This window comes from Molothrus aeneus, chromosome 1 (genome assembly GCF_037042795.1).
Source record: "Molothrus aeneus isolate 106 chromosome 1, BPBGC_Maene_1.0, whole genome shotgun sequence".
Taxonomy (NCBI): domain Eukaryota; kingdom Metazoa; phylum Chordata; class Aves; order Passeriformes; family Icteridae; genus Molothrus; species Molothrus aeneus.
The window spans coordinates 9052397-9078603 of record NC_089646.1 but is presented as its reverse complement, the minus strand read 5'-3'; the positions used below and the strand labels follow the sequence as shown (position 1 = coordinate 9078603).

Below are 26207 nucleotides of genomic sequence, written 5' to 3'. Positions count from 1 at the left end.
CAGCTGTGGCAGTCTGGACAGTAGGATCATGGAAAAGGTTGTTAAATATGACAAGATCCAAGACTCAGGAATTCACATACACCTTGGAATTGTCAGATTTCTGTCAGACTCACTGAATCACAGTGAGAGGATGGGACTTGTGCAGAATCATCTACAAAACCCATTGCTGATTTGACTACAGCACTGTTGGCTGGCAGTGTATTTCTGCTGCTTTCCTTGAAAAGGGTTTTGTGTGGTTTTTTTTTTTTAAATGATGTTTATACATAAATCTGCTGAATGCAAAATCCCAGGCAGGCAAGATCTGTTTTCTTCAGAAACAAAACAATGGCTCTGATAACACTAACTTTGAACAAAACATATGAGCTCTTTGGGAGAAATAATAATTCATGCAAGTCTCAGTGTGGGGAAAAAAAAAAAAAGCAATTGTAATTCTTGACTGTAAGGTTTAAACCATCTCCTCTAATTGCACAGCAACACCTGCATTGCACCACCTCAGGCAGCTGCAGCAAGTGAATGCTCACACCCATTAAACACTTGGCAGTGCTGCCACAGCAGCAAAGCTGGTCAGCTCCCATCACCAAGCACAGCCCTCACACCAGGCAGGGACAGGCAGCCTGGCATCTTTGGGCTAAGGAAGATGATCCAGAATTTATCTCCAGCAGAACAGTTGCCTCAATCTGCCTGCTAGAGCAATGTGCTTCCATTTGTGTGTTACTAAACCACCAACATGCTGACATGCTGGGTCTACCTAAACTCCTGCAAAAAGGCAATTAAGTGGCTAAACATAGCAATTTTTACTCAGAGTCCCATGTGTTCCACAGCAGCTATTTTGAGGGGCTTGCACAGATTTTCTCCTGAATCCATACTCCAAATTTAAGGTTTGGCATGGCTTTTTGTAAGGGGAGATGTTTACACACACCTCCTAAAGTTGTAAATTTTGTTAACACCAGAAAAGCATCAATTCTGCTGCTTCCCAAACTTTGTTAATTGGTATGAATTCTAGAAAACATTGTAATTGATTTTATCACAATGAATTTGTAAGTTTTGTACACTTAAAAGCTGCCAGTGGTATGAAACAGGCTGAAAAAAACAGGCCAAAAAAAAGCATCTTGCTTTGTTATATTGGTAAAAAACCTCTTCTGTTGTTACTTTGCTAGTGTAACCCAGGATTTTGAAAGCAGGTAGGTCTCTCTGCTCCCAGGACATCTTTTTCTCTAACACTTGCCCTATCCTCTCAGAGGAAAGGTGAGAATAAACCAAACAGTTCCCAGGCTGCTGGGGGCAGCACTTCTGCACCTGGAAACAGTACACCTGAATAAGCAGAATATACTACATTTAACAACTTGATTAAAAAATAAATTTTGCCAACAGGGAAAGATCAGTTGGTATCACAGGCAAATTGGGAGGCACCAAAAGTAAATGGCCCAATGGACATCAGAGACAAGTTCGGCTACAGAAACAGGGCTGACAACTCCAACACAGGTAGATCACAGAAGCACATTCCAGACAAGAAAATACTTCCCTTCTCCACCCAATTTAAGGTCATTCCCTTCCTAGCAGGCCAGCCAGAGTAAAGCTAACACAAACACCAATGCATTTAGAAAAATGGCAGTTTAATGTGTAGTGGTAAGGTGACAAAAGAAACAAACCATTTATAGAGTGTTACAGAAAGAAATGTCCCTATTTTTTTTAAGCATCCAAATGAAAAATGTGAGCAAACTCTTAAAGGGAGGTATTATCTTCTTAAGACTCATATTGATGATACTGTTTATGTCTAGAAAAATCTGATTAACACAAGTGATTTGGCAACTCCAATTCTAAAGCTGTGAAAAACAGGCTAAAAAAGCCATAAAGTTATGCTGTGATCTCTAAACCCAATATAATTGGGCAAAGACAGATCTTCAAGTTGCTTTGCTACAGCTTTGAATCCAACTGAAGATCTTTTCCTGAACCACAGTCAGGGAATCAATTCACAGAATTAGAAAATAACTTCCAACACTTTAGGAAAAAAGTCGATTTCTTCCCCAACAGACTCACCAGTGCTTGTGCCATCTAGTGGCCCCATTCTTCAGGTGAGTACCAGGGCTCCTTATCAAAAGCCTTTAGTTAGGCTGCTTCTTCTATTACTTTAAATGAAAGGCTAGAATATGCAATGCAGAACACCACTGCTGACAAAGTATCACAGAAGAGAAATTCACCCTCTCCAGATACCAGCCACCAATACGAAGCACTTGTCCCAAAAAGGGACATGACAAAACTACATTTTCTCTTTCTTCAAAAAGGTCTTGTATCCCCTTCAATGAAACCTCTAACAAGCACATAGAGTGAAGCAACTGTTTACACATAGAAAATTGATCCTTTAGAGTAAAACAGCTCTCCTCATTCTCAATTATTTAGGTCTGAAAGACCCCAGCTTGGTTTTTCTGTATGTTTTATTAGAAAAAATATAACTATAGCTTTAATTTGGGTTCTTTTGCCTCTAAAGCCTTGGTTGCTAGTTCCACTCTCTTTTTTAACAAGCTAGCTTCTTCAGCACTCTTTTGGGCTTGGGCATGTTTCAGTAAGAAGTGGGTGAGGAAGAGTTTCAAGCCTTCCCGCAGCATTTGCAGTTTGGGGTTGTCAGATATCCTGTAAAGATACAGATCAAAAACATCATTTAGTCTTCTCCCATTTCAGAAGTTTATCATCTTCTTCAAATAGAGCTGCGGAAAAAAATCCAACCTAGTAAAGAAGTTTTATTGAAGAAGCTTTCAAATTACCAAGTCTACCTTGGTTTGGCAAGCAGCCTAAACACTAGACATACAACTGGCCTCAACAATAAAATGGAATATTGCAGCCCAAGGCTTGCTTTATGTAAACAATTACATTACAGCAAAGAACAAGGTAAACTCCATGTTCAAGCTTCCTTGTGTTGCTGCACGACAGCTGAAACATCACCACCTGATTTTTTCAAACTTTATGTGATATTGCAAATCTTATCCACTCAAGTCCTAAGCATCCCTAAGGATGGAAATTTCCCAGCCTCTCCAGGCTACCCTGTCTCATATCAGAAATCAGATTTTTCAGAGAACACTGATAACAAACCCATTAAAAATACCCCAAACATTTGCCTCTTTAGTATCACCTTCTTTTTCCTTTTTAAGATACATCCTAGCAATGACAGCTGGCAGTGAATCCCACTGCACACAGGTGGTACAGCAATAAGGGAAACAGGGAATTACAGAGCTCTGCTCATGAAAATCCAATGACCAAGATGATACATTGAATATCTGGAAGCCTTATTTTGCATGACACAGTTGCATCTCTATCAGAGCCTGTACCAACACACACATATGACACACTGGCCCCACTCAGCCAGGAAGAGCTCACATTTTAAGGGATGGAGGACAGATGTCCTGTGGAAGAGCCACAGTGCAATTCCAGACAAAATAGGCAAACTTCTTATCTTCTTAATTACTACTCAACAAGGTTTCTCTGGAAATGCCAGTGATCACTTACCTCATAAAAATGTCAGTAATTTCTTCCTCATCTGCTTTGGTTAACAGTGTGCTTAATACCTGTCGCAAGAAACGGACTTTGGGTTTGTCCAGTTCACTGAATTCAATGACCTGGCAGACAGAGAGGGACAATTAGATTAACTAAAGTATTTCAAACAGCTGGTCTTCTCTCCTAAATGAAGAACTTTAAGCACACCAACTGGCCTCTGCATATACTGAGCCTTGAGTTTAGCACAGAATAATTACCTGAGAAGGCTGCCTCCAAAAGCAAATCAATAATGAAAGAAAAGAACCTTCTAAGGAATAGAAGGCTCCTGGTACCAGAATACCAGATGTCCTTTCTCAATTAGATAAATACTTTGTAAGTACCTGGCACAATCCATTTAATTGCCTGTTTAATACATTCCAGTTACTCTTCTAATGGAATTCTGTGGACTACCCATTCTGAAATCCAAGAAATCTACTCAGCACTTTCTTGTCTAATAAAAACAACATCAGCTAAAAACCATAGCACAAAAACCACTGGCAAAGCCTGCTAATGAAGGGGCCTCAGCTCCAACTCTGGATATGCTAAAGGAAATAATCTCACAACTGCTCTAAATAAAGAAATGTAGACTTTCTCTATGCCTGGGTCACCAGAGGTTCCCTTCCCCGAATGACAGCATTACCATAATCAATTGGAACAATTTGGTAATTTTAAAACAAGTTTGTCCTAGCATAATCAGCTAAAGTACCAGATAAGTAACAGAGAAAATATGCCTTCCATAGAACTAGCAAATGCAAGGGAAAACACAGAAGGATTTGAAAAGAAAACATACCAACCTTGAGAACTGAAAGTGGCAGTGATTTTGATCTTATTAAGTGAGCCAGCAGTGAAACCAAGTTGGAGATGGCAGCAGCTGACAGATTTTCTAAGTCTCTGATTTTGTCCCAAATACTAAACTGAAATGTCACCTAGGGGTCAAAGGTAAAAAAAATAATCCTACAAATCAAGTGGCTGTTTAATTGAGTAACAACATAACAAACCTTTTGACCTTGTATTCTTTATAAGCCCTTCTTTAATTAACAGAAATGCTTGATCAGACTCTTCCAATTATTTTAAAATGCATAAAACAGAAGAAATAAAACATTCAGCATTTCATTTCCTATTCAGATCTGACCATGAGTATGCCTTACTGAATGCTTAGCCATACCAGCAGAATTTTTCCTTGGGATCAAGATCCTAACAGGCATGCACCCATTCTCAGCTATTCAGTAAATCTCTTCCTAACCACAGTCATGACACAAAACCAATGAAGCAACAGATTTGTCTTTACCTGAAATCGTCTTTCATGTCCACAAAACTTGTTAGCCAAAAATGCATAGAAGGGGTTGAATGTCTTCTCCTGTAAGCAGCAGTAAAGGATGACATGAACTATTTCTCTCTCCTGCTGATCTTTCAGTCCAAGCCTAAAATTTAGCAAGAAATTGAGAATCATTTTGTAAGGAAAAACTTGTTGACACAAAGTAAGAGCTACAGTCAACATCTGAGAGTAATACTTTAAAACCTTTCCAAACATCACATTAAATTTTACTTGTTACAAAGTACCTATCAAGTCTTTAAAACTCCTAATGGACTCCAACTTGTTGGCTAAACAAGTATCCTGGTATGGCTCTGTGGAAATGCTGAAGCATTATGGGTGTTAAAGGAGGAGATGCAAAAGTAAGACCTCAAGAAACAGAAGTGGAATGATAAAAGTATTATCATTGCCCAGGGAAGGAAAGGTATCCCACTCCATGTTTGCAGCACTCCACGAACAGAAGAGAGGTTCCAGCAGTAGCACTGCACCCACAGGTACCACTACAAGGGTTAAACTGTGAAAGAAAGGCTAAAGAGTGAAACAAGAACTGTAGGGTCCCATTGTGATCATCTCATGCTTGTACTTATGGTCATGGGATGAAAACCAGCCTTTGGATCAGTGCAAGCCTATTTGGAGAAACATTTCCAGGGCCCTTGACTTCTGTGGTACTTAGTAGGGATAAGAAAATATTCTTAGATTTCTTAGATGTTTTTCTTTGGTGATATGAATATTTTAATCTCTGGGTATCACTCAGGATACATTAATTACAAAGCACCTTAAAAAAAAAAAGCCTGGAGAAAAGAATATCTATCTATCTGTACCTATCTTATCTTGGCTTCTTCAGCATGAAGGCCAAGGACTGAGCAGCCTTCCCACTCCAACAGCTGACCAGTATAAAAGAGGGCTGAGACACTCTGGCATGGAATGGTGACTAACTCACAATGCACCTGGTCTGTGATTTAACTTCCTTAATGCTGCCAAATGCTTGGCAGCATTAAAACCAATTCAAATGAAAAATGCATCGTACTAGAATCTGAAAAATATCAAACAAAATTCTTCTCATTGCTTCAAGTTCAAGTTTCACAGGGCCTTTTTACAACTCAAGAGTACTTGCTAACCAAGTTTGACTCCACTGGAAGTTGCCTCAGTGTCTGTAGGGTAGTTGGTCATTACTTGATGCCAATATCCCTCCTTTGTACACACCTCCACATATCTGCATTGCTTGTGACCACAGATACCTCAGATTAACAGAGAAAACACTGCTGCTGAGCCCAAACTCCCTAGAGTTTAAATTTTACAGTAGGAAAATCTGGGATGATTTCTAGGCTAATGAGCAGTAAAAATTGAGAAGTCTGCTCTTCCAAAAGGGGTCAGTACTGGGAGTGCTGTGTCTGTGTCATAACCTACCTGCTCTCCCATCAGCCAACTTCCATCTGATTTCAGAGCAACAAAAGGGTTTTTTTGTAAATATACAGGTTTTCAGCCATCAGATTTGTATTTAATAGATGACTTGGGAAGTTACACTGCAATCACTAGTTTGGCACACTCTCCTTTTACTTGTTCCTCATCACTCCTATCATGACTTGCTTATTTATGTTGCCAGAGCTGTAACCAAGTGACAACACTTGGATATTCAATCTTCTTCCTACCTTCACTTCTTCACAGAGCTAGAACTCCTAAACATCTAAAATTTAAGAGTCTGGACTGTCTTTCACTGCTGAGCTTCACCATAAACCTGAGTAGATTTCATAAGCCTGATATTCTTTGATAAAGAATGTGAAACCACCTCAATGATTCAATTATTCTTGAGTTACATGGACTTGTGTATCTTGATCCTGCTGTAAATGGGATAACTGCCTTTGAAGCAGTTTGTCACCAGCAGAAGCCTGCCTCCAAGTAGGTTAGTTATCATCAGCTGAAGCCCAAGACTGTCATTGTCTTCAGATCAAAAATAGCAACACTTGAATCCCCTTTTAAGTCAGTTCAAATTATATTAGCAGATACACTCAATTTGGTAGTATTTAGCAAGAAATGGAGAATAATTTTGTAAGGAAAAACTTGCTGACACAAAGTTATCTTGAATTACACATCTCACTCCAATAGGATAGCTAAGCCTTTCATGAGTGGCTCAGTATTTTCTGAGATGTGAAGTTTCTCAAATTCTTTATTCTTCTACAAAATAACTTCAAAAATTGCCTCTCCATCAAACTTAAGCAGCATTCATTCTCTCTCCTGAGTGAAACTGTGGTTTGTGAAGAAGGTATGGCCTTTCAGCTGATGAACAGCATCCAGTCTCACTCTCTCCTCTTTGTCACCAGTGATGTTCCCAGCCCTCTTCACTGACACCTCTGCAATCACTGAGCCACTTCAGGGAGCTGTTCTGGCTCCAAACTAATACTTTCATCTGCAGAAAGGAGGAAAGGGACTAGAAAAACTATAGCCTGAATTTCAAGTAGTTTAAATTGTCCTTTAACCACACCTCAACTCTGCCACAGAACTAGCAGCAGATGAATCAACAAGAGCAGTTAAAATATTTATTTTTATGCTCTTCCTCATGAGACATCAAACATACAAATACAAATTCCCATACACTCTGGAACACATGTTCACACTGAAGCTAATTCCTTCACTGACAATTATGTGTACTTTCCATTATACTCTGCCAGATGAGGGCAGATTTAAGAATTCCTCTCTTTGAGTTTGCTGTATAAACATCAGCACCAACACACACCAGGCAGCCTGCAGAGAGATTTTCTGCCAAGCCTGTATGTATTCAGATTTGTGTACTAGCCTAAATAGCAGAGATGAGAGTCAAGTCCAATTTGCAAATTGAGCTGCCAGGTCTTGGCAAGTGCTGCAGCAGCAGCTAATTTCTTTTAATTGAACAGGCCATATTAAGATATTGGAATGACTCCATCACAGTCTCAAGTCCAAGCTGTGTTTTGCAAAAGTGGCATTTAATCAAATATTAGTTGACTTTATTACAAAGTCTGTTTTGGTTTGGTAAGCAAATTCAATAATTGCATGCCATCCTGGTAAGACAATACCCTTGAGTTACAAGGCTGAGACAGAAAAGTTCAGACCTGATCTCTCCCCTCCCAGTTCCTACAGACTTACAAATAATATTCTGACAAACACAAGGAATAGCTTAGCTTGAGCTCTTCCCTGATCACATCTTCTTCTGAAGAGCTGCTTGTCAAGGGGTAAGGGAACTGGTTTTCATGTGAAGCAAACCCAAAGCTAATAAATTCTGCAAGAGGGTAGTGAAAGTGATAGAACACTATCAGGTCAGGCAAGCATGGGCAGAGATGGCTTAACAAGGTGGCAAGAAGTCAAAGAAGTGGCAGTAGCACAGAAATTACAGCAATCCAGCAAAAAACCCAAAATATGATCTGCAAGGGCTTCTGGTCTGCCTCTGTGAGGAAACAAGCCTGCAGCAGCCTTCCATCCACTCTGCTGGGATACACAGCTCCAATGCAAAAAGACACAGGCTCCTCACATCAGAAGATGCTGCAAATCACAGTTACAGCCAGGAGCAACAACAACAGTGGATATTCCATTCCTCTGACTGCCAGTCAGTTCTGCCTGCCCCCATAAATCCTGACACCAGGGCTCTGGTTCCTTCTCCTGCCCTTTTACCCTATGTGGATACCTAGCTATGCACTTCTTTTAATTGCATTATCATCTGAATGCTCTTAAGCCCAGACCAGAAATGCTGCATTTACAACCTGTTCTTAGTTCTGAGCTGATTTCTGTACTTACCTCAGAAGTTTTTCAAAGGCATCCATGAAGTCTTCACTCGTCATCAAGACACAAAAAATACTTCTCCTGATATCAGTGTTCATTCTCAGCTTACGAGCAAGCTCCATTATTTTTGAACTCACCTGAAAATAAAGTTATATGCTATTTTATTTCTGTTTGCCTTAAAAAAGCTATTTCTGTACAGCCTTAAATAACACCACCAGTGAAGCTCTCCAGTAAATCATGAATCACCAGTCCAAAGGTCCCGAGCTTTTGTCCAGAGGCACAGATATCATCAGAAGCTTTTTCAACTATGGAAATACATTTTAATCTACTTTAATTGTGCCAATTAATTTTAAGACATGCTTCTTTAACATAAGTAATTCACCATGACCATCTCATCACATTACTTTTGGAATCAGCTTGGATATATGCCACAGATAGACACCACAACCTGTCAGAATTCCTACTAGCAAATCCACTGCTGAATCAAGTGAATCAAGTCTTTTCTTTCACCTCAGCAATTCCACAGGATAAGAAAAAACAAGCTATACCATATTTGTAGTAACAGCTCTTATGAAGCACATGAGTACAATGTTTTAAAAAAAACAGAGAGTAGAATTTACAGTCCAAAAGCTTGATCTTACAAGAGCATGTGAAGGTTTTTTGGTGGGCTCTGAAATGAACTTCCTGACAAATCTTCAAGAGATCACAAACACTTAGACTTTTAATTTGGATTTACCTTTCCTATGTGCAGCTTTTGCTGAGCCTGGCTTTTGGTATCACTGATCATTGGTGCTCCACTCCAGGATGAGCCCACGATCCACCAGCGACCGACCTGGTCAGCGCTGAGGAGAGACTCCAGGGACACGCGGAGCTGGGTGTCTTTACCTGAACCACTGCTGTGAACCTTGAATAACAAAACAAAATAAAAACCAACACAGGAGCTTTTATTTGAAACATTTTTTCTCTCTTCTTACAGACCACAACAAATACTTTGATTACTTAAAATTGTTTTTAAACAAAAACTTTAAACATATAAATTCATATCTTCATAAAGGTCTTCCCATGGTTCCTCCCTAACCTTTGTTTCAATCAGCAACCTGAACAGAATTTACAGGTTTCCCATATGATATATTTTATTAAATGCATAAAGTTACATAAATCTACATGTAGAAGCTCTTGGGTTTTTTATTTGAAAAAAGATATACTAATCTAAAAAGTAGAAATCTTTCAATCACAAAGTTTGATTAGAATTAAGAGGATGCTGACATTGCAGCATCCTACAATCTGGTCACAATTTCCCTTTTGAACATTTGTGACTACATAAAATGACACAACAAACTGCCTTATGTGTTGTACAGCTCTAATGGCAAAAATTTTAAACTCTGAACAAAATAAGAATTTTCAACAACAGAGTCTAGAAGTGCATCAGAAGGACTGTAAAAATTTAAGAGAGGAAATCCTACAGAACTAGGTTACCTAGCTTGTTTTTGCCTGGCCTCTTAACCTGATATGCACATCCTCCACTGATAAATTACTTTCATCCCTTTTATACTGGGTTGTTCTAAACAAAGTGCCCATTCTGTCAAAAAAAACTCCAAAAAACACACCAACAAAAAATCCCCAAGAAAGCTGAAATCCAATACAAATAATTACTCTTGCATTAAGAATAACAAGGCTACACCAGCCAAGCAAGTTCTCACCAGAGCTCTCTGCAATTTGCGGAGTCTTTCAACTGGCTCAGGATCGTAGCCAGGGATCTTCCTCATGTCATTGTTCCTAAGTGCCAGCATGGTCTCCAGCATGAACCGAACCTGTGGGGAAAAGAATTGGTTCTGTCAATTCTAAGCTGTGGGTTTATTAAATAAAGTACAAGAGTGTACTTTGAAATTACTATTCTGGGAGAATAAGCAGCTCAGCTGCCAATATACACCAAAATTTAAATAGAACATGTTTGCTTTTATCCCTGTTACAGTAATTTGTGTACAAGCTTCATCTGCTAAACACCTATTTTTTGAAGTGTATAAAGTATCATGAAACAGAAAAACTGTCCATTGCATAAGAGACAAACCAGTCCTGTCCCATCCATCATGAGCATTTTGGAACCTGTGTCCTAAGAACTAATGCAGAAAGACAAACAAGAAGAATGTCAGGCTAATGGTAATTTAGAATCAGAATAGAATGTAGCAGAAAACGTTTCTGTAAATTAAACTATGTATCCAAGTACTTATTACAGGCTGCTGAGAATATGAAATCTTTAGAACAAACACATACCCTTGTTTGATCCTGGAATTTCTTCTCTGCTGTGCTTGCTTTCCTCTGGGCTTCAGTGATCAGTTCTTTCAAAGCCAATGCATCATCTTTTCTTAAGGAAAAGCCCACATTTTTCAGAAGAAACAAAATCAGCTCAATCTCTTTTTCAGTGAAAGTGCTAACAAGCTTTTTCAGAATATCAAAGATCAGCAGGCAATGAACCACATGGAAGTTATACAGATGAGCAATCAAGGCAAGCAGATTTTCACATTCCTTCCCTTCAGCATCACTTTTACAGAGTTCATCAAATTTCTTCACCACAGCTTCCAAAAAGTGAGCACCGACCTGGCAACAATTCCATTAAGGGGAAAAAAAAAGATCCAGCAGTTAACTCTAAGTAGATTTTACAGACATCTGTAAAACTCATTTTTGGGTCACTGCCACTATTAATTTTAAAGAAATACTGTTGCTCCTTTCAACCAATAGGGATATTCTACATTTACATACACAAATATTTAAGTGGTGAGACATTTTTGTAGAAGTCTATGTTATTTACACCTCACATTTGACATCCAGTTGCCTTTTAAAGCCTGTGCAAGAAAAACAAATATTATGAACCTACTGTACACATACACCAGTGTCGCAGACATCTTTCATGAAAAATCCTTTCTTAGGATTTTTCCTTGTGACAAGCTGCAGTTCAGCAACCAAAGTAAACAATGGTTATCTGCTGCTGTGGAATGCAACAGGTGATTGGTCTCCTGTGGGTGTTTGGATTTCTTGACCACTCATGGCAGAGCTGGCTCTTGCTCTGTCTGAGACACAGATCTTTGTTATTCATTCTTTTCTATTCTTAGCTTAGCTAGCTGCTGAAGAAACTTTTCCTTTCGATTGCTTTTTAGTATAGTCTTAATGTAACATATATCATAAAATAATAAATCAAGCCTTCTGATCATGGACTCAACATTCTCGTCTCTTCTTCATCCTGAAAACCCTTGTGACCACAGTCACACACCAGCATTTATTTACATAATATTCATGGACACATATTAGCATCTTTCCAGCTGTCAGATTAGCATGCTGTTACTGCTAGCCATTCATCCAGGAAAAGCTGCATGTCAAAAAGCAAACACATTCCTGAGTGTGGCATTCCAGAACAAACTCCTTAAGAGAAGGATAAAAACTAATATTGTGAAAAAAACCCCAAAATACCAAGTTTTCACAGTTGCTGAGCATAAGGTGCAGCTGCTTTTGAAGTGGGGATAATTTTTAGATGTTTGTCCGTGGTACAGCTGGGAAAAGAAATTTTGGAATATATTTATTTCTGAAGAGAGAACTGATGCTAAAGGCTGGGATTAGAAAGCCTACAGGCTCTAAAACACAGGGAGGTAATGAATACATTGCTACTAAGTAAGACCTTCACCCATTATTGTTGTGCTAAAATCTGCTGATCTTAAGAAAACCAGGAGTCCCAGCAGCAGTACTGACCTGCATTACAAGCCCTGACCCAGCTGGGGTGTTAACTATGCAATGGCTGCACAAATTTATAAACACAGGGCAACTTCTGCATTGCTCAACCTAATCTTCAGTGCAGCTGTACTGTCACACTTTCATGTAATGCATATTGTACATTTATTTTACAGAAACATTGTATTTTCAGTCAGAACTGCCTTTCAAGCAGCAAAGAGGGACAAAATAAAAGTTTAATGCCAAGGCTACATAGAGAAAGTTGCTTTAATTGCATCCATCTGATATTTAATATGGTATCAAAGCCAGCATTCAGGCCACAGTATGACAAATTAAAAAATTTGCATTAATATACCTTTTGCATTGAGATGTGGGGGGAAGAAAAAAGAGTACTCTAATAGGAATACCCTGCTGAAACAACTTTTTTTCCTGACAGACATCTCACTAAAATTAGCTAAAATATTCTCTTTGACATCAGGAGCTTCAGCATCACCTTGGGCAAGAGGGATTTTACCTCATTCATCAGGTTTAAAAACACAAAACAAAATCCCCTCCAAAAATTGCCACGCTTTTTGAAGTTTTTAATATTCCATGTTATAACTACTTAATTCCACTGATGATTTGCATGATTTGCTTAGGAAAGAAGTTTATCCACCATTGTAAAAGAATTCCTGCATTTGCAACACTTATCTGGATATACACAGCTCAAAAACAATACCCTCATGTATCCATGAGAACAGAAACAGATCAGTGTAACTAAAGGGAAGAGAAACTGAAGGTTAGAAACTTTGAAAGTTAGAAACTTTTCTACTGGTTGCAGAAAGATTGTGATGAAAAAAATGATGGGTTTATAACTGACTAGTGGTAACTCATGGAGGAGATAAAATCAGATAAAGCAATGGACTAAGACCCTTTCCTTGTGGAAGCCTTGCAAATAAACCACAAAATACTGATGAAACTCAAATAAAGATGCTTGTCAGTGCCACACAGTCAAAAATTACAAGGCAATTTAAACAAAATGTCAAGGAGAACACTCTACAATATGCATTACTACACAAAATTTGTCCCCAGCAGAAGAATTACCTCAATTCCTACATTATGATGAAGGATGCTGACCAGAAGGACGTGCTCCATCAGGAGTCTTGCAGGCATGGCAACTGCAGTAACACAGGCACTCATGAGAATGTCTGTCAGAGTGTCATTCATGTCCTTTCTGCTGTTGGCCATGTAGAGCTCTTCCATCTGTCCACTGATGGAGGACAAATTTGGTTCACTCAGCCTGTGGAGAAACAAAATCCAATGTTCACTCTTTCTGCTCCTTACATGATTCCACAATTTTGAGTTCACCCAACAAACAGCTATTCTTTTTACAGAAACTGGTTTGACTTCAGAAGAAAAGATTGAAGATTGGTAAGATGAGTGGAAGGAAATGTTTGTATTTTTCTGTGTTTACTAAACTAAAAAAGTATAGTACATTTAATTCTAGTGTAGTTTAAAAAAATACATGTAAAAACGTGTTAGCAACAGTATTTACAAACCACTGTCAATCTGCTGACTGTCACACTGAACAGATTTATTACAAAAAGAGACTGGTTTTAGCAGTTTTAACTGTGGCACATCAGGTCTTTGAAGAAATTAAGTATGAAAATAATTAATACTTTAATGTATATGGTATATCAAATTTCAAATGACTGAACAAATTCTAGTCTATGTTTTACAGGTAACAGATGATAACTGCCAATATATTTCTGATTTAAAAAAACTCTAAAACTGAAATTAATGTTAATTACTTTTTCTATTCTGCAGTACTTTAACCTAGGAAGGGTTGCTCCTCTTCAGATGTAGTGTTAGAGAAATTTAATTTATTAAAATAAACCCAAAACAAACTAAAACCTGTTTTCTTCTGAGTTTTTTTAAATAAGCATACTCCAACTGACACTTAGTGAATTACAGCTAGCACTTGCAGGGAACTGCTGTGTGGAATCCAGCCCAATCTTAAATTTATTTTCTAGATGTTTCAACATCTATAATGACTAACTTTGAAGAATTTATACCAATAAAGATAATTATTCTTAACAATAGCAGACATGATTGCCAACTTAAAATCAGTTTGTGAAGAGAAAAGTCACATCCCTGCCACCAGGGCTTGAATGATGAGCATTGTCACATTGATCCAGAAAGATTAATGACTTTCCTCATTACACTACCTATTAATGAGGCCATTCACCATTTTCTTCAGTCTTCCCAATTCTTCTCTTTTCTTGTCATCAAGTGTCTCCTGTGCTTTCCTTATTTGAGGAGGAACATACTTTGTAGCACCGTGATTATCACTCTTAGGGGGAAAACAAAACAAGGTATCAATGAGACCACTATCTTAAACACTTGAACACAAATATACATTTCTATTTAAGATTAAAGTGCCAAACTTTTAGTTAAGGATATATCTTACCATCTAATAATCAACACCAAAGGAACAACATGAAGAAAAGAAGCAGGTGAAAAATAACCCTTTATGACAAACTTGACAACAGCAAAGCCCCTTTTCTCTAAATTTCTTTAAGTTATGGTCATTAAAACCTGGCATCTTAAATCTTGGTTTTACTCAAGTTTTATTTAGGCCCATGAAAGCTAAATGCCCTGTGTGACCTCCTCTCCTCCACCCATTCAACAAGACCTAATACTGGCAGAACCTCTAAGATCGTTCAGAAAGTAACATTTCAGTGTGTAACCACCGCTGATTTCAACACAAGGTCTCTCTGCAGAAGGCCTTGATCATATTCCTACACTCTAATGCCAGGGCAGCTCCTTTTATTTGCAGATTTCTCACACAGCTCCCACATCCCTTGTGCTGTAGGGTATTATCTGCCACCAGCCTGACTCAGTGTGGAAACCCAGGGCACTGGGAATATTTCTCTGTCTGCTCTGGGGTGCCCTGACCCCCAGGGAAGCACTGACTTTGACCCTCACTCATGGAGAAAGTTTCCCGGACTTCAAGATAGACCGGAATCCACAAAAGTGTGAAATAGATTATAGGGAGTAGAGTAGGTGCATCACTTGGTGAGAAATTGAGGTTTTGGGATTTTTAGTATGTTGTGGATGGAAGCAAGATGGAGGGCACAGGGTGTTGTCCTGGGTTTCTTCTCCATGCTGCTTCTTCCTTCTTTTTCTTGGGTTTGGGTGGCATTTTGTAATTGGGCAGAAAAGTCCCCATTGCAGCTCTGTGGGATCAGTTATTGGGTTAAAAGGGAAAATAATCCAGGTGTCAGTTCTGAATTGGATAGTTTAGTCTTAAAAGACCTTGGAACAAGAGGTTGTTAGCCATTTTGTGCCTTCTAATGAAAAGCTGCCCAACTCACAGTAATAAGACTGCTTTACTGATAAGAAATAATAAACACTTGAGTCTGAACATGAACTACTGTCTCAAGTGCTTCAATCCAGACCCAGAGAAACCCACGACTGGTACCCCGGCAACTGGGACCCCCACAACTCGGGAACTCTCCCTCCACGTCTAACAAGTGTCTCCAGGACCTGGCAGACCCCTCGAGTCAACAGTGTCGCTGGATCCGACTGTTTAGAACCAGGACAACGCTCCACGTGGCCCGAGCGGACAGCGAACACCTGGGCTTAACAGCGGCGATGCAACCCTGCTCTCTGTTCAGGTTGCAGGATGTGCTTTGGGAAGCAGGTCTGTGCTCTCTGAGGCGAACATCCTACCTCTGCCTCCTCCTCCTCCTCCTCCTCCTCGCTCGAGGGCTCGCTGGCCTCTGGGACCCCGCCGTCCTCGGGAGATGAGCTCTCGCTCTCGCAATGTCCTTCCACATCATCCGCCTCGGAGGGCTCTGAGGCGTCCTCACCATCCTCCTCGCCCTCACCATCTTCCTCGTCGACGCCATCCTCCTCGTCCTCACCATCCTCCTCCTTCCCCGGCGGGCGCTGCCGCGGCCCGGGCTCGGTGTCCTGCTGCTCGGTCTCGTCGTCGCTGCTCTCGCAGAGCTGGCTGAGCCCGGCCCGTGTGCCCAGCGCCCCCAGCACGTATCCCAGCCCGTCCCGCAGGAAGCTCTGCGGCAGCCGCTCGTTCGCGGGCCCCTCCTGCTTCTTGCGACGCTTCCCGAGCCCCAGCTGCCGCTCCAGCCGCCGGATCTCCTTCTCCTCCTCCTCGTTGGCTTCCAGCAGGGCCCGTTTTCGTGCCGAGGTGGCTGCGGCGGCGGAGGGGGCCTCAAGGGCTGTCGGTGCCGGTGCCGACACCGGCCTGGGCCGCTGCTTCCCAGCGGCGGGCGAAGCCAGGGCTCCGGGACGGGCGGCAGGAGCCGGCTTGGCCGGAGTGGGCTTGGCCGAAGCGGGCTTGGCCGGGGCCGGCTTGACTGGAGCGGGCTTGGCTGCGGGGGACTTGGCCGGGGCGGTGGGAGCCTCCACCAGCTCCCCGCGTTGGAGTCGGCGGCGGCGGCTCCGCTTTAGTCTGCGCTTCTCCTTCCTGGCTTCCCGGCGGCTCCTGCGGTTGTACTTCTCCGAATCTTTGAGCAGAGCCAGCGGCGGCTGGCCGCCGGCCGCCTGCACGTAGTCCTGCACCGCCTGCCGCAGCCGGTCCAGTTTCCCGCCGCGGCGGGCGCGGGCGGCCGCCCCCCGCTTCATCCTTCCCGCAGCCACACCGCGCCTGGGCGCCGCCATCTTGGAGAGGGGCCGGGCTGCCGCTTCCGGCGCGCGGCCGCCATGCCGGGCACAGCGCCCCCTGCTGGGCGCGGGCGGCCGCGGCTCTGAGGGGACGGGACCCTGGAGTGCCGCTTCAGAGGCGCTCGGTCGGTAGGGATCCCCTCGTTTGTGTGTATGTATTTAAGAATCACAGAATCACAGAATAAATTAGGTCGGAAAAGACCAGTGAGATCATCGAGTCCAACCTATGACCGAACATCATCACGGCAACTAGACCGTGGCATTAAGTATAGTGCTTAAGAACCTCCAGACACCGGGACTCCACCACGTCCCTGGGCAGTCCATTCCAGTCACCCTTTCTGTGAAGAAATTTCTCCTAATATCCAACCTAAACATCCTCTGGTGCAGTTTGAGGCTGTGTCCCCTCGTCCTATCACATGTTACCTGGGAGAAGGTCCCGACCCCCACCTGGCTACAGCCTCCTTTCAGGTGGTGTAGAGAGTGGTAAGGTCGCTCCTAAACCTCCTTTTCTCCAGGCTAAACAACCCCAGCTCCTTTCAGCCACTGCTTGTAGGATTTATGTTACAGACCCTTCACCAGCTTTGTTGCCCGTTTATAGACATGCTCCAGAAAGAAAGTGCAAGGCTTGTCCCTCTTATACCAGGGACTGGAGCAATTTGTCCATCACAGCCCTGGCTGTGATCACAAGGCTCCTGTCACTATAGGACACAAAACAACACAAGTGCACACACCACTGCTCTCAAGGTGAAGAAAAAGGAAGTTTATTTCCTGACTCCAACATTTATAGTTTTCCACAAGTGACAGTGGATTGGAGGGTGAAAGTGCCACCTCTCCAATGACTGGACAAACCAACAGTCCATCAAATTTCTCCTCCTCCATAAAAGAATGCAAAACAATAAGTTATTTACAGAAAGTGTGTGAGAAAGTTTGCTACAAGAATGTAAACATCAGAAGGCTTAGAAAATCTTAAAAAATCAGGGTGACAGGCTCCCATGGGGCACGAGGCTCTCGCTGATGCCTCTTGAGGAGCTGAGGGACACCAGCCCCTGGCCACCCCTCCACCTGCCAAGACCCACATTTTAAGCCCCTTCCAGCACTGCCAAGCTCAGGTGTATCTTCCTGAGTGTGCCAGAGCCAATATCCATGTCCATGGTCTTCCGTAGAGGAACTTGGGGTGCTGATGGATGACAAGCTGTTCTTGAGTCACCAGTGTTTCCTTATGGCCAAGAAAGCCATGGGATCCTCAAGTGCATTTGGAAGGGCATTGTCAGGAGGTCAGGGAGGTGATGCTGCCTCTCTGCTCCTCTCTTGTGAGGCACATCTGGAATGCTGTATGCAGTTCTGGTCTCCTCAGGACAAGAGACATGGAGCTCCTGGAGCAAGTCCAGTGGAGGGTACAAAGAGGGTTAAGGGACTGGAGCATCTCTCTTATGAGAAAAGGCTGAGGGAGCAGGGTCAGTTCAGCCTCTAAAAGAGATGACTGAGAGGGGACCTCATTAATGTATATAAATGTCTATGGGAGGGTGCCAAGAGGATGGACCAGGCTCTTCACAGTGGTACCAAGAAATAGCACAAGAGGCAATGGGCAGGAACTGATGCACATAAGTTCCACCTAAACATGATGAAGAACTGTTGTGTGGGTGACCATGCACTGGAACAGATGGCCCAGAGAGGATGTGGAGTCTCCCTTACTGCAGGAATTCCAGAAGCATCTGGATGCATTCCTGTGCCGTGTGCTCTGGGATGACCCTGCTTGAGCAGGGACATCGGCCCAGATGACCCATTGACCCTTCCAGCCTGACCCATTCTGGCATTCTGTGACTGGTGCCAACTTCTCTTGGGGCATTTCCACCCTCACCAGTGTTCAGGACAAGGTGATGCCACTGCTGGGGCCCGTGCCGCTGCAACAGGCATGCATCCTCCTGGCTCTGCACAGCTGGTGACAGCTTGTCTGTCATCCATGTGATCAGAGGAAATTAAATGTCCCATGGCAGTTTGCTGCTGTCAGCAGGAAAACCAACTGGTCAAGCTTATTTTTAGTCTGTGCTGTGCTCCAGGCTTATGGAGCCTGCTGCATGTGTGCCAGTCATGTCTGGCAGATGATTGGAGTTTCCCAAAACACAGATTTTTTTCCCAATTTTCATTGAAAACTGGGCAGAGGAAAGAATTTCTTGGCTGTACAAAGAGCCTCAAGATGAGCCTAGACATTAGCAAACATGAGAAAAACACAAATGAAAGCCAGCACACATGAGCCAGTTTCAGAAAAAGAGTTGGTCTTGAGCCTGCTGTGGGGGCCAAATCCAGAGGAAGTCAGGTTTCATTTTGTTTGTAGTGGTACTCCTGACCTCTTTTGGACAATGAACTACTGCACAGGACTTACATTTTGCCTTACAATTTAATATGGCTTTATTACTCAGAAGATTATTTTTGTCTTTCTATGCATGTTTCCATATTCTCTGATTACATCATATGTCCTAGGTGACCCATGCCTCAGAAATTCAGCTTTCTCAAGGCTGATGCATAATGAATCTTTCATCCTCACTGACAAAATATGTTGCATTGATTTGTCAAGGCATTCCTTTTGCTACATTTTGAACTATATATTATGTTGTAATTTATTGCCAGGCCACTCTTTATTCATGCACAGACAGCTCACATGCATTTTGCATCCTATTTTATAGATTTATTGATAACAGTAATCCAGCAGCATGCCAGAATGCAAGATAAATACAGCTGAATATAATTTGGGAAAATATTAGGTGCTTTTAGAACCCTAAGATTTGCATCTTCCTTGTGTCTAATAATGTAATTTGTTACTCAGGGAAAGAGAGCTTTCCAATAATGGGAAATTTCATGTATCTTCAAAGAGAGAAAATGCCATTATTTGCCTTCTTCAATAATTCATGTCACAAAGCAAAATGTGAAGAGCATGTATTTTGCTAAACCCCATAATCCCAAATTTGGCTTAAAATAGGCATGTTACTTTTGCATTATGTATGAATAGAATTATTATTACCTGTTTTCGAAGTAAAAATACTTTCAAAGAACTAAAACAGTATTTCAGACAAAGTATAAATATCATAGTAAAAAAAATATAATATTTAAAGAAATAGCAATCTGCTTAATAGACTAAGCCAGCATTCAAATCTAGTGATGCCTTATCAAAAGAAATACATTACAACAAATATTTCAGATCCTATCTGAGAATATTGTGGTTTATTATTTTACATTTACCAATTTGGCTTTGAGTAACTGGTAAATACAGTCTTCTTAAGGTCTAAAATGTGAATAAATTAGAAACTCCTGCCAAGGACTCTTCCAACATTCCTGTGTTGTCTAAATACCAGAAAAGGCAGGAAATCCAGTTTCCATTTCACAAATTTCACTTTTAGATCTCTGCATCATGTGAGCATCACTTAGCAAACACTGGAGTTTGGAGCTGAGGGAACATTTTGTAATTGTTCTTTGTTTTGACAGTGATCCCACATCAGAGAACAAGCCACGAGGGCAGGCTTCACATTTGCAATGAAATTGAGCATAATGGCATGATTCACTGGAAATGAAAGTTCATATGGAATTGTTGCTTCCTGCTGAGATAATCTTTGTTAGCAGGTTTCCTTTCCTATCGCTTCTTATTAATGGATTATTATTTCCCAGCCCTCAGCAGAATGAGCAGAATACAGTTCCTTTAGCTGCCTGTCTGCTATTGTCTCCTGATCCCCTCCCACATGCCATGAAAATGTGCCTTAGTGACTACATAATGCACATAGGTAGATTCTGGCTCTTTTGTAATTTGCAGCTATTGAGAATATTTATCACCACAGGAAATATCAAAGCAGCACCAGAAAGACTTTTAGACTGAGCTCATAAGGGTGGCTCTTTGTTCTCATCAATGGAGAAAACAACCTGATTAAGGTAAGAACATGGCTTTAAATACAAAGCCTTTTTTGACTCTACAGAATAAAAACTTCTGGCCAGAATGAATTTATTCTGAGGAGAGAGAGCCTCTGAAGAGTGCAAGTGACTCTGCCATGAGTGTCCACCACAGCATCCATCTACAGCCTCTCCCCATGCCATACTGTCACCACTGGGATCAGCAGAACTGAAATTTGGCCTGTGGAAGGACACTTTTCATCTGGAAAGCATTCTGCAGAGTCTCAAGGCAGTACAAAGTTGCTGGTTGTTCACATGTGTTTCAGTCCTATCTATTGCAGAAGGTACTGGTAGGTGAAGAAAGTGGTTTCTGTAGTGTTTTAAAGATACATCCCTGTCACTCAGAATCAGAAACAACCAATCTTTTTTTTGGTTGTTGGTTTGTTGGGGGTTTGTTTGTTTGTTTGTTTGTTTGTTGGGTTTTTGAGTTTTTTTTTTTTTTTTTGGTTTATTATTTTTTTCACAGGGTGTATATGCTAAGTAATTCCTGCAGTCTTGATCTGTAGACAGCTTAGCCAGGCATGCTGAAGACTGACTACACAAAGTCTAGAAAAATATCTGTTCTGGCACTTTCTCCCACATTTCCATCATCTTTGTACCCGACCCTGGGCTGGTCATTTATCTTCCCTCTGCTGCCTTTGTGCAAAATGAACTTCCTTCCATCATTGTGAGACTAAAGCCACACAAGTGGATCCTTGTGGATCTCCAGGTTTGTTGGCTGAGGAAGTTCCACCCACAGCACCTCCCCTTGAGGTGTAATTCCTGCCTCTTCTCTGCAGGGGCTGCCCCAACAGATTTGCTGACTGAAAGATTTGCTGAGTTTTTAATGTAATTTCTCTCTTTTAGTCCCTGAAATCAATGTCACTTGAGTCAGTGCTCGCTGGTGATACTCTTTAGAAGAGATCTGCCATTTGTTTGAGCTCATTTAGGCTGTTTGATTGAGACAAATTAGAAAGTAACCATGAGTATTTCACATGAGGATGTCTGGAGCTTTCCCCCTCCCCTCCAAAAAAGCAGAGGATGAAAGTGGAAACCTCAGCTGGCAAAACTCAAGTAGGGAGAAAATACATATTCACTGATTTTAATCATTAATATATTTTAGTTAATTGGAAGGAAGGAGTGGGTACTAAAGGTTATTATTTAGATAAATGATCCAAAAGACAAGCATAAAAAAGACAGATATGCTGAGTGAAAGCAGAAACCCATTTCCCCAATCCATTAGCATTTTTAGTTTTAAACTATAAGGAGATTATCTAATATGTTGCTCAAGGATGACTGAAAAAATGCAATCAGATTACTTTCTTGCTATTGAAAGGAAGAGGTAAATTTCAACTAAAACGAGCTTATAAATTAGTGTTTTGTGCCCATCAGAGTTTAAAAATAAACAATTGTAAATCAGACTAGCACCATTGATCAAAGTCCCACATTATGGCACTTTGCATTTCTCACACAAAATTTATATAATCAAAGCTTCTATGCCAAGAATTGTCTCTGTGGGAGACTTAGTGCTAAACACCAACCTTATCTAATGAACACTTGTATTGTCATTTAGAAGGCAGTTTTCATCAAAAACCTGTACATGCATACCAAGGGATCCTTTTCCCTCTGTTCTTTCTCCTTTGTTGTTAATTACTTAGCTTTAACATCCCAGTTGGAATTCTGTTCCCTGAAGATCAGTCTTTATTAGCTATTTCTTTAGTTCTGACAAGGCAACTTCAGAAAAAGAACACTTAGAGTGACACTCCAGAAAAAATACCTGGGAAAGCTTGAATTCAACAAACGAATTCCCTAAACTTAACAGGTACTGTCACTTTGTTAAAGTCACCTTTTACCTGTTTGTTTGTTTGTTTATTTACTTATAAGAGTGACAAGAGTATGTGCTGTGCCACTGACACAGCAGCAGTGGCAGCAGTAGCAGTGTGCAGTGCTACTGCTCATCCCCTGTCTCTGGTACATGGTGTAAGGTGATCATTTCCACACAATCTGCAGCAGCTTTTTCAGCTCAGTGATGTGCTCCTAGCTATTAACAAAAGTCTTACTGCATTTTTCCTGAGGCTTTGCTAAACATGCAAAATATCATGTGTGTCTGAGCCAAATACAACAAAGCATTTGGAGGTCTCTCCAGGGTGTACTGAAACAATGATATCAATTTATACATTTTGGCTGCCATTCTATATTTTAATCCCAGTTGTTATCAAGCATGATGTTATTATGTATAATACAGTATTGATTTAAGGTACAGCTCCTGATCAGGAGTTCTACTTACATGACCATAAGCAGAGCGTAGCAGTGGACTGTGCCTGCCACATCTCTAGTTACAGACCCTTCTCTCAAAGTACTTTGAAATAGCCACACTGATCTAAGCCTGACAGACAACAGAGATCTTCTCCCTCAGTTTAGACAGACACCTACAGCTGAGCCAGTCTCCTTGCTCTCTGTTTATAGTCAAACAGAGAGAAATAATGACTTTTGGAGAAAAAAACCTCATCTGATTCATCTTAGGCTTCTGCATCAGGACAAGAGGATCAGTGCCTTGGACTCCCTTAGCCCAGGGTGAAAAGGCTGCCTTCCATGACTGGCTTAGCTGCAGGCAATGGCCTTGCAGATACCTCATGAGGTGACTCATGCAAAGGTCAGGGCAGCAAAACAAAACCGTACTCGCAGGACCTTAGGTAACCTCGTGTTTACACAGTTTGTGTCTGGCAGTATGTAAAACTAGATACCACCCTGATCTACTCCTTCACTTGATGACTTCCCTTTTAAGTGATTGCCATCTTTCAAACCTGCAGTTTTGCAGCTACTTTAGGTCAACCTCAATCTGCCACGAATTTGTCCAGGTAATGCTTTTCCCCATGTTAACACCAGGAGTCACAGCATAATGCACCAAATTCAAGATTTGATCAGAATGAAATGAAAAAGTTTTTAAATTGGACTGGCTTAATTTTGTTATTCAGCTACACAGAGAGGTAGCTAGTTGTGGGAAAGGCAAGAGAGCTTCTTCCAGTAGCAGCACAGAGCAAGATCCCTCATAATCAGTTATGAAACTACACTACTAGCAGATTACAGAAATTACTGTGTCAGAGTTATTTCCCATGCTGCTTTAAGGGAGAATTCATTATTCAACAGCTACAGCTGGCCCTTCTGTTGGCCAGTCTGAAACAGGTTTTGAAACAGAGGTAAAAACAGGAACAATTACAAAACCCTTTTTTGTGTAATTACATTGTCATGAAAGGGTTTGTCTTCTTTGCTTTTCTTAATAATTTTCTAAAAAGCAAAGGACACTAACAAGTAAGTTAATGTTAAGAATGAAGCCTACACAACAGTATGTGTGTGCCTAGGGAGATGGCTGAGTCTGTGCAGCTTGAATTTTTGTTTCCTCAGTGGAAATTCCCTCCTTGTTTACTGGTGGCAAAGGTAAGAAATCTATTTTAGGACAACCCACATTTGTCTAGATGCACTTTCAGAATGGCAGTGTTAAACTTACTGCATCCTATTCCTCTAAGTAATCATGGGGGGAAACACACTTAAATTAAGGCACATGTTAGTATAATTTAGAATTTTATGATTACAGAAATCAACTGAAGAGACAGTTTTATTCTTCATCTTATAATTGCAGTTGTAAATTCTTAACTGCAGGTGTGATATTTTCATTAAGTGTTTAAATAAATCCTCACAATGTGGGGCCCTCATCCCTGATGTGGGACTCCTGCAGCCCCATAATGAAGAGGAAACAACAAAAGCAAGAATAAATAACTGTGCTCCTGCTTTTAAGACATGTCAAGGCGTTGGTTTGAATTCTGAGCTCTTTAATTAGTCCTGAATCCTGCACTTGAGTGGTTCCAGTTCTAAGATCTGTTATCTGTGTGGTGACATTTCTGCCTGGTTTTGAGCTCTGCAGATGAAAGAGGAAGCTTGAAAGGAAGAGAAGCATATTAGCAATTTGGCCATATATATTCTTTTTCTTTTCCTAGAAGAGGAGATAGTTAATGCATATTAATGCATGGCACTAGTAGTGATGACGATATCTGTCTAGGGATGAGCTGCCCATATGCAGGACTTGTTTTCTTCTCTGGCATTTACAGAAGGAGACAACACCAGTTATGTGATCTTAATGTTCCTTTTCTTGGTAAATTGATCATGGCTTCTTTCTGTTTCAATTTGGGTATTGAAAGAAACTTGATCTACACACGACCAAAGACCAGATGTAACTGAGTCTCAGTCCTGATGTAGTAACATCCTCTTTGTAACCTTGGGCAGGTCACTTATCTTTGAATTTTACAGCTTCATATTTTGTTATGCAAATTAATGATAAAGATGTTGTGGTGTTAACCTGAGCTGCATTAGTGGTGGGAGAACTGTTCAGATGTTCTTCATATAGGATGGTGAAGAGGAAGTTGTGCTAGGCAAGAAGTGCTATGAGAGATACATCTGAGTAGCAGAACTCAGATACTGAACCCAAAGGTGAGAAAGCACCGGGAGTTGAGGTTCAATATGACATTGACTATTTTTTAACTCACAGGATCAAGCAGTTGACCTGTTTTGTTAAAGACTGGAATTTTGTATTTTCCATACCTTTCACATGCCTAATTTCAATTGCTTTTTCCCATCAGCAGGAAAGGTCATTCTCATTAGAAGACAAATAAGGCAAATTGGATGGATTCAATTTGCATGTTTGAATATGCGAATGAACACACTTCCCATTTTTCTTCCCAAGGACTGACCTCTCAGACAAACAGAATTTATTCTACTCTTAGCTGAAAGTGAACTTCCATACAATAAAGATGGCTGGGAGTCACAGGGCATCTGACATATTTTAGCTAATTATGATTCCAGATATTTGATGGCAGACAGAAAACCTGTGGCTGGATTTCACAAGAATGAAAAATTAGAAGTCAGCCTAGATTCCAGTTTTTGTGTAGAAACAGAGGTGATTAAGTGAAATTATTAGACTTGTTCAAGGCCAACATCAAAAATAGTTTTAGAGACTCGTGTATAAGATTGATGTTATCAGCAGCCTCTTGATGCAGACTGGGAACACAGCCATGGAACAATCCCAACCTCCAGCAATAAGGAAGCAGATTCAAGGTCACTTGCAAGCTGAGATGCTTTAAATAGCACATCTTAATGCTTGCTTACATTCTGCACTGACCAGGGGTCCTTGCAGTACCAAGGATTGTCCTTTTATTAGGTAATCACTATGAGTGATTATCAGATGAGAAAAACCTTGCCATCATTATCTGTGATGGACAATACACCATTATTCTGCAATAGAATTTCAAAGTATCACCACACTTTATTCTTTAGT

The 26207-nt window shown here is 41.1% G+C and overlaps 1 protein-coding gene across 1 annotated transcript; it reads right to left on the bottom strand.

Moving 5' to 3' along the window:
* Positions 1-1592: 1592 nt before the first annotated feature.
* On the bottom strand, positions 1593-17010 carry NOM1 (nucleolar protein with MIF4G domain 1). Its single transcript, XM_066558030.1, is given in 12 exon segments — positions 1593-2628; positions 3499-3608; positions 4320-4451; positions 4814-4946; positions 8600-8721; positions 9321-9488; positions 10285-10395; positions 10856-11179; positions 13385-13580; positions 14509-14633; positions 16016-16983; positions 16986-17010. Coding segments are annotated over 12 exon segments (2592 nt in total). The 3' UTR covers positions 1593-2450.
* Between the last annotated feature and the right edge of the window lie 9197 nt (positions 17011-26207).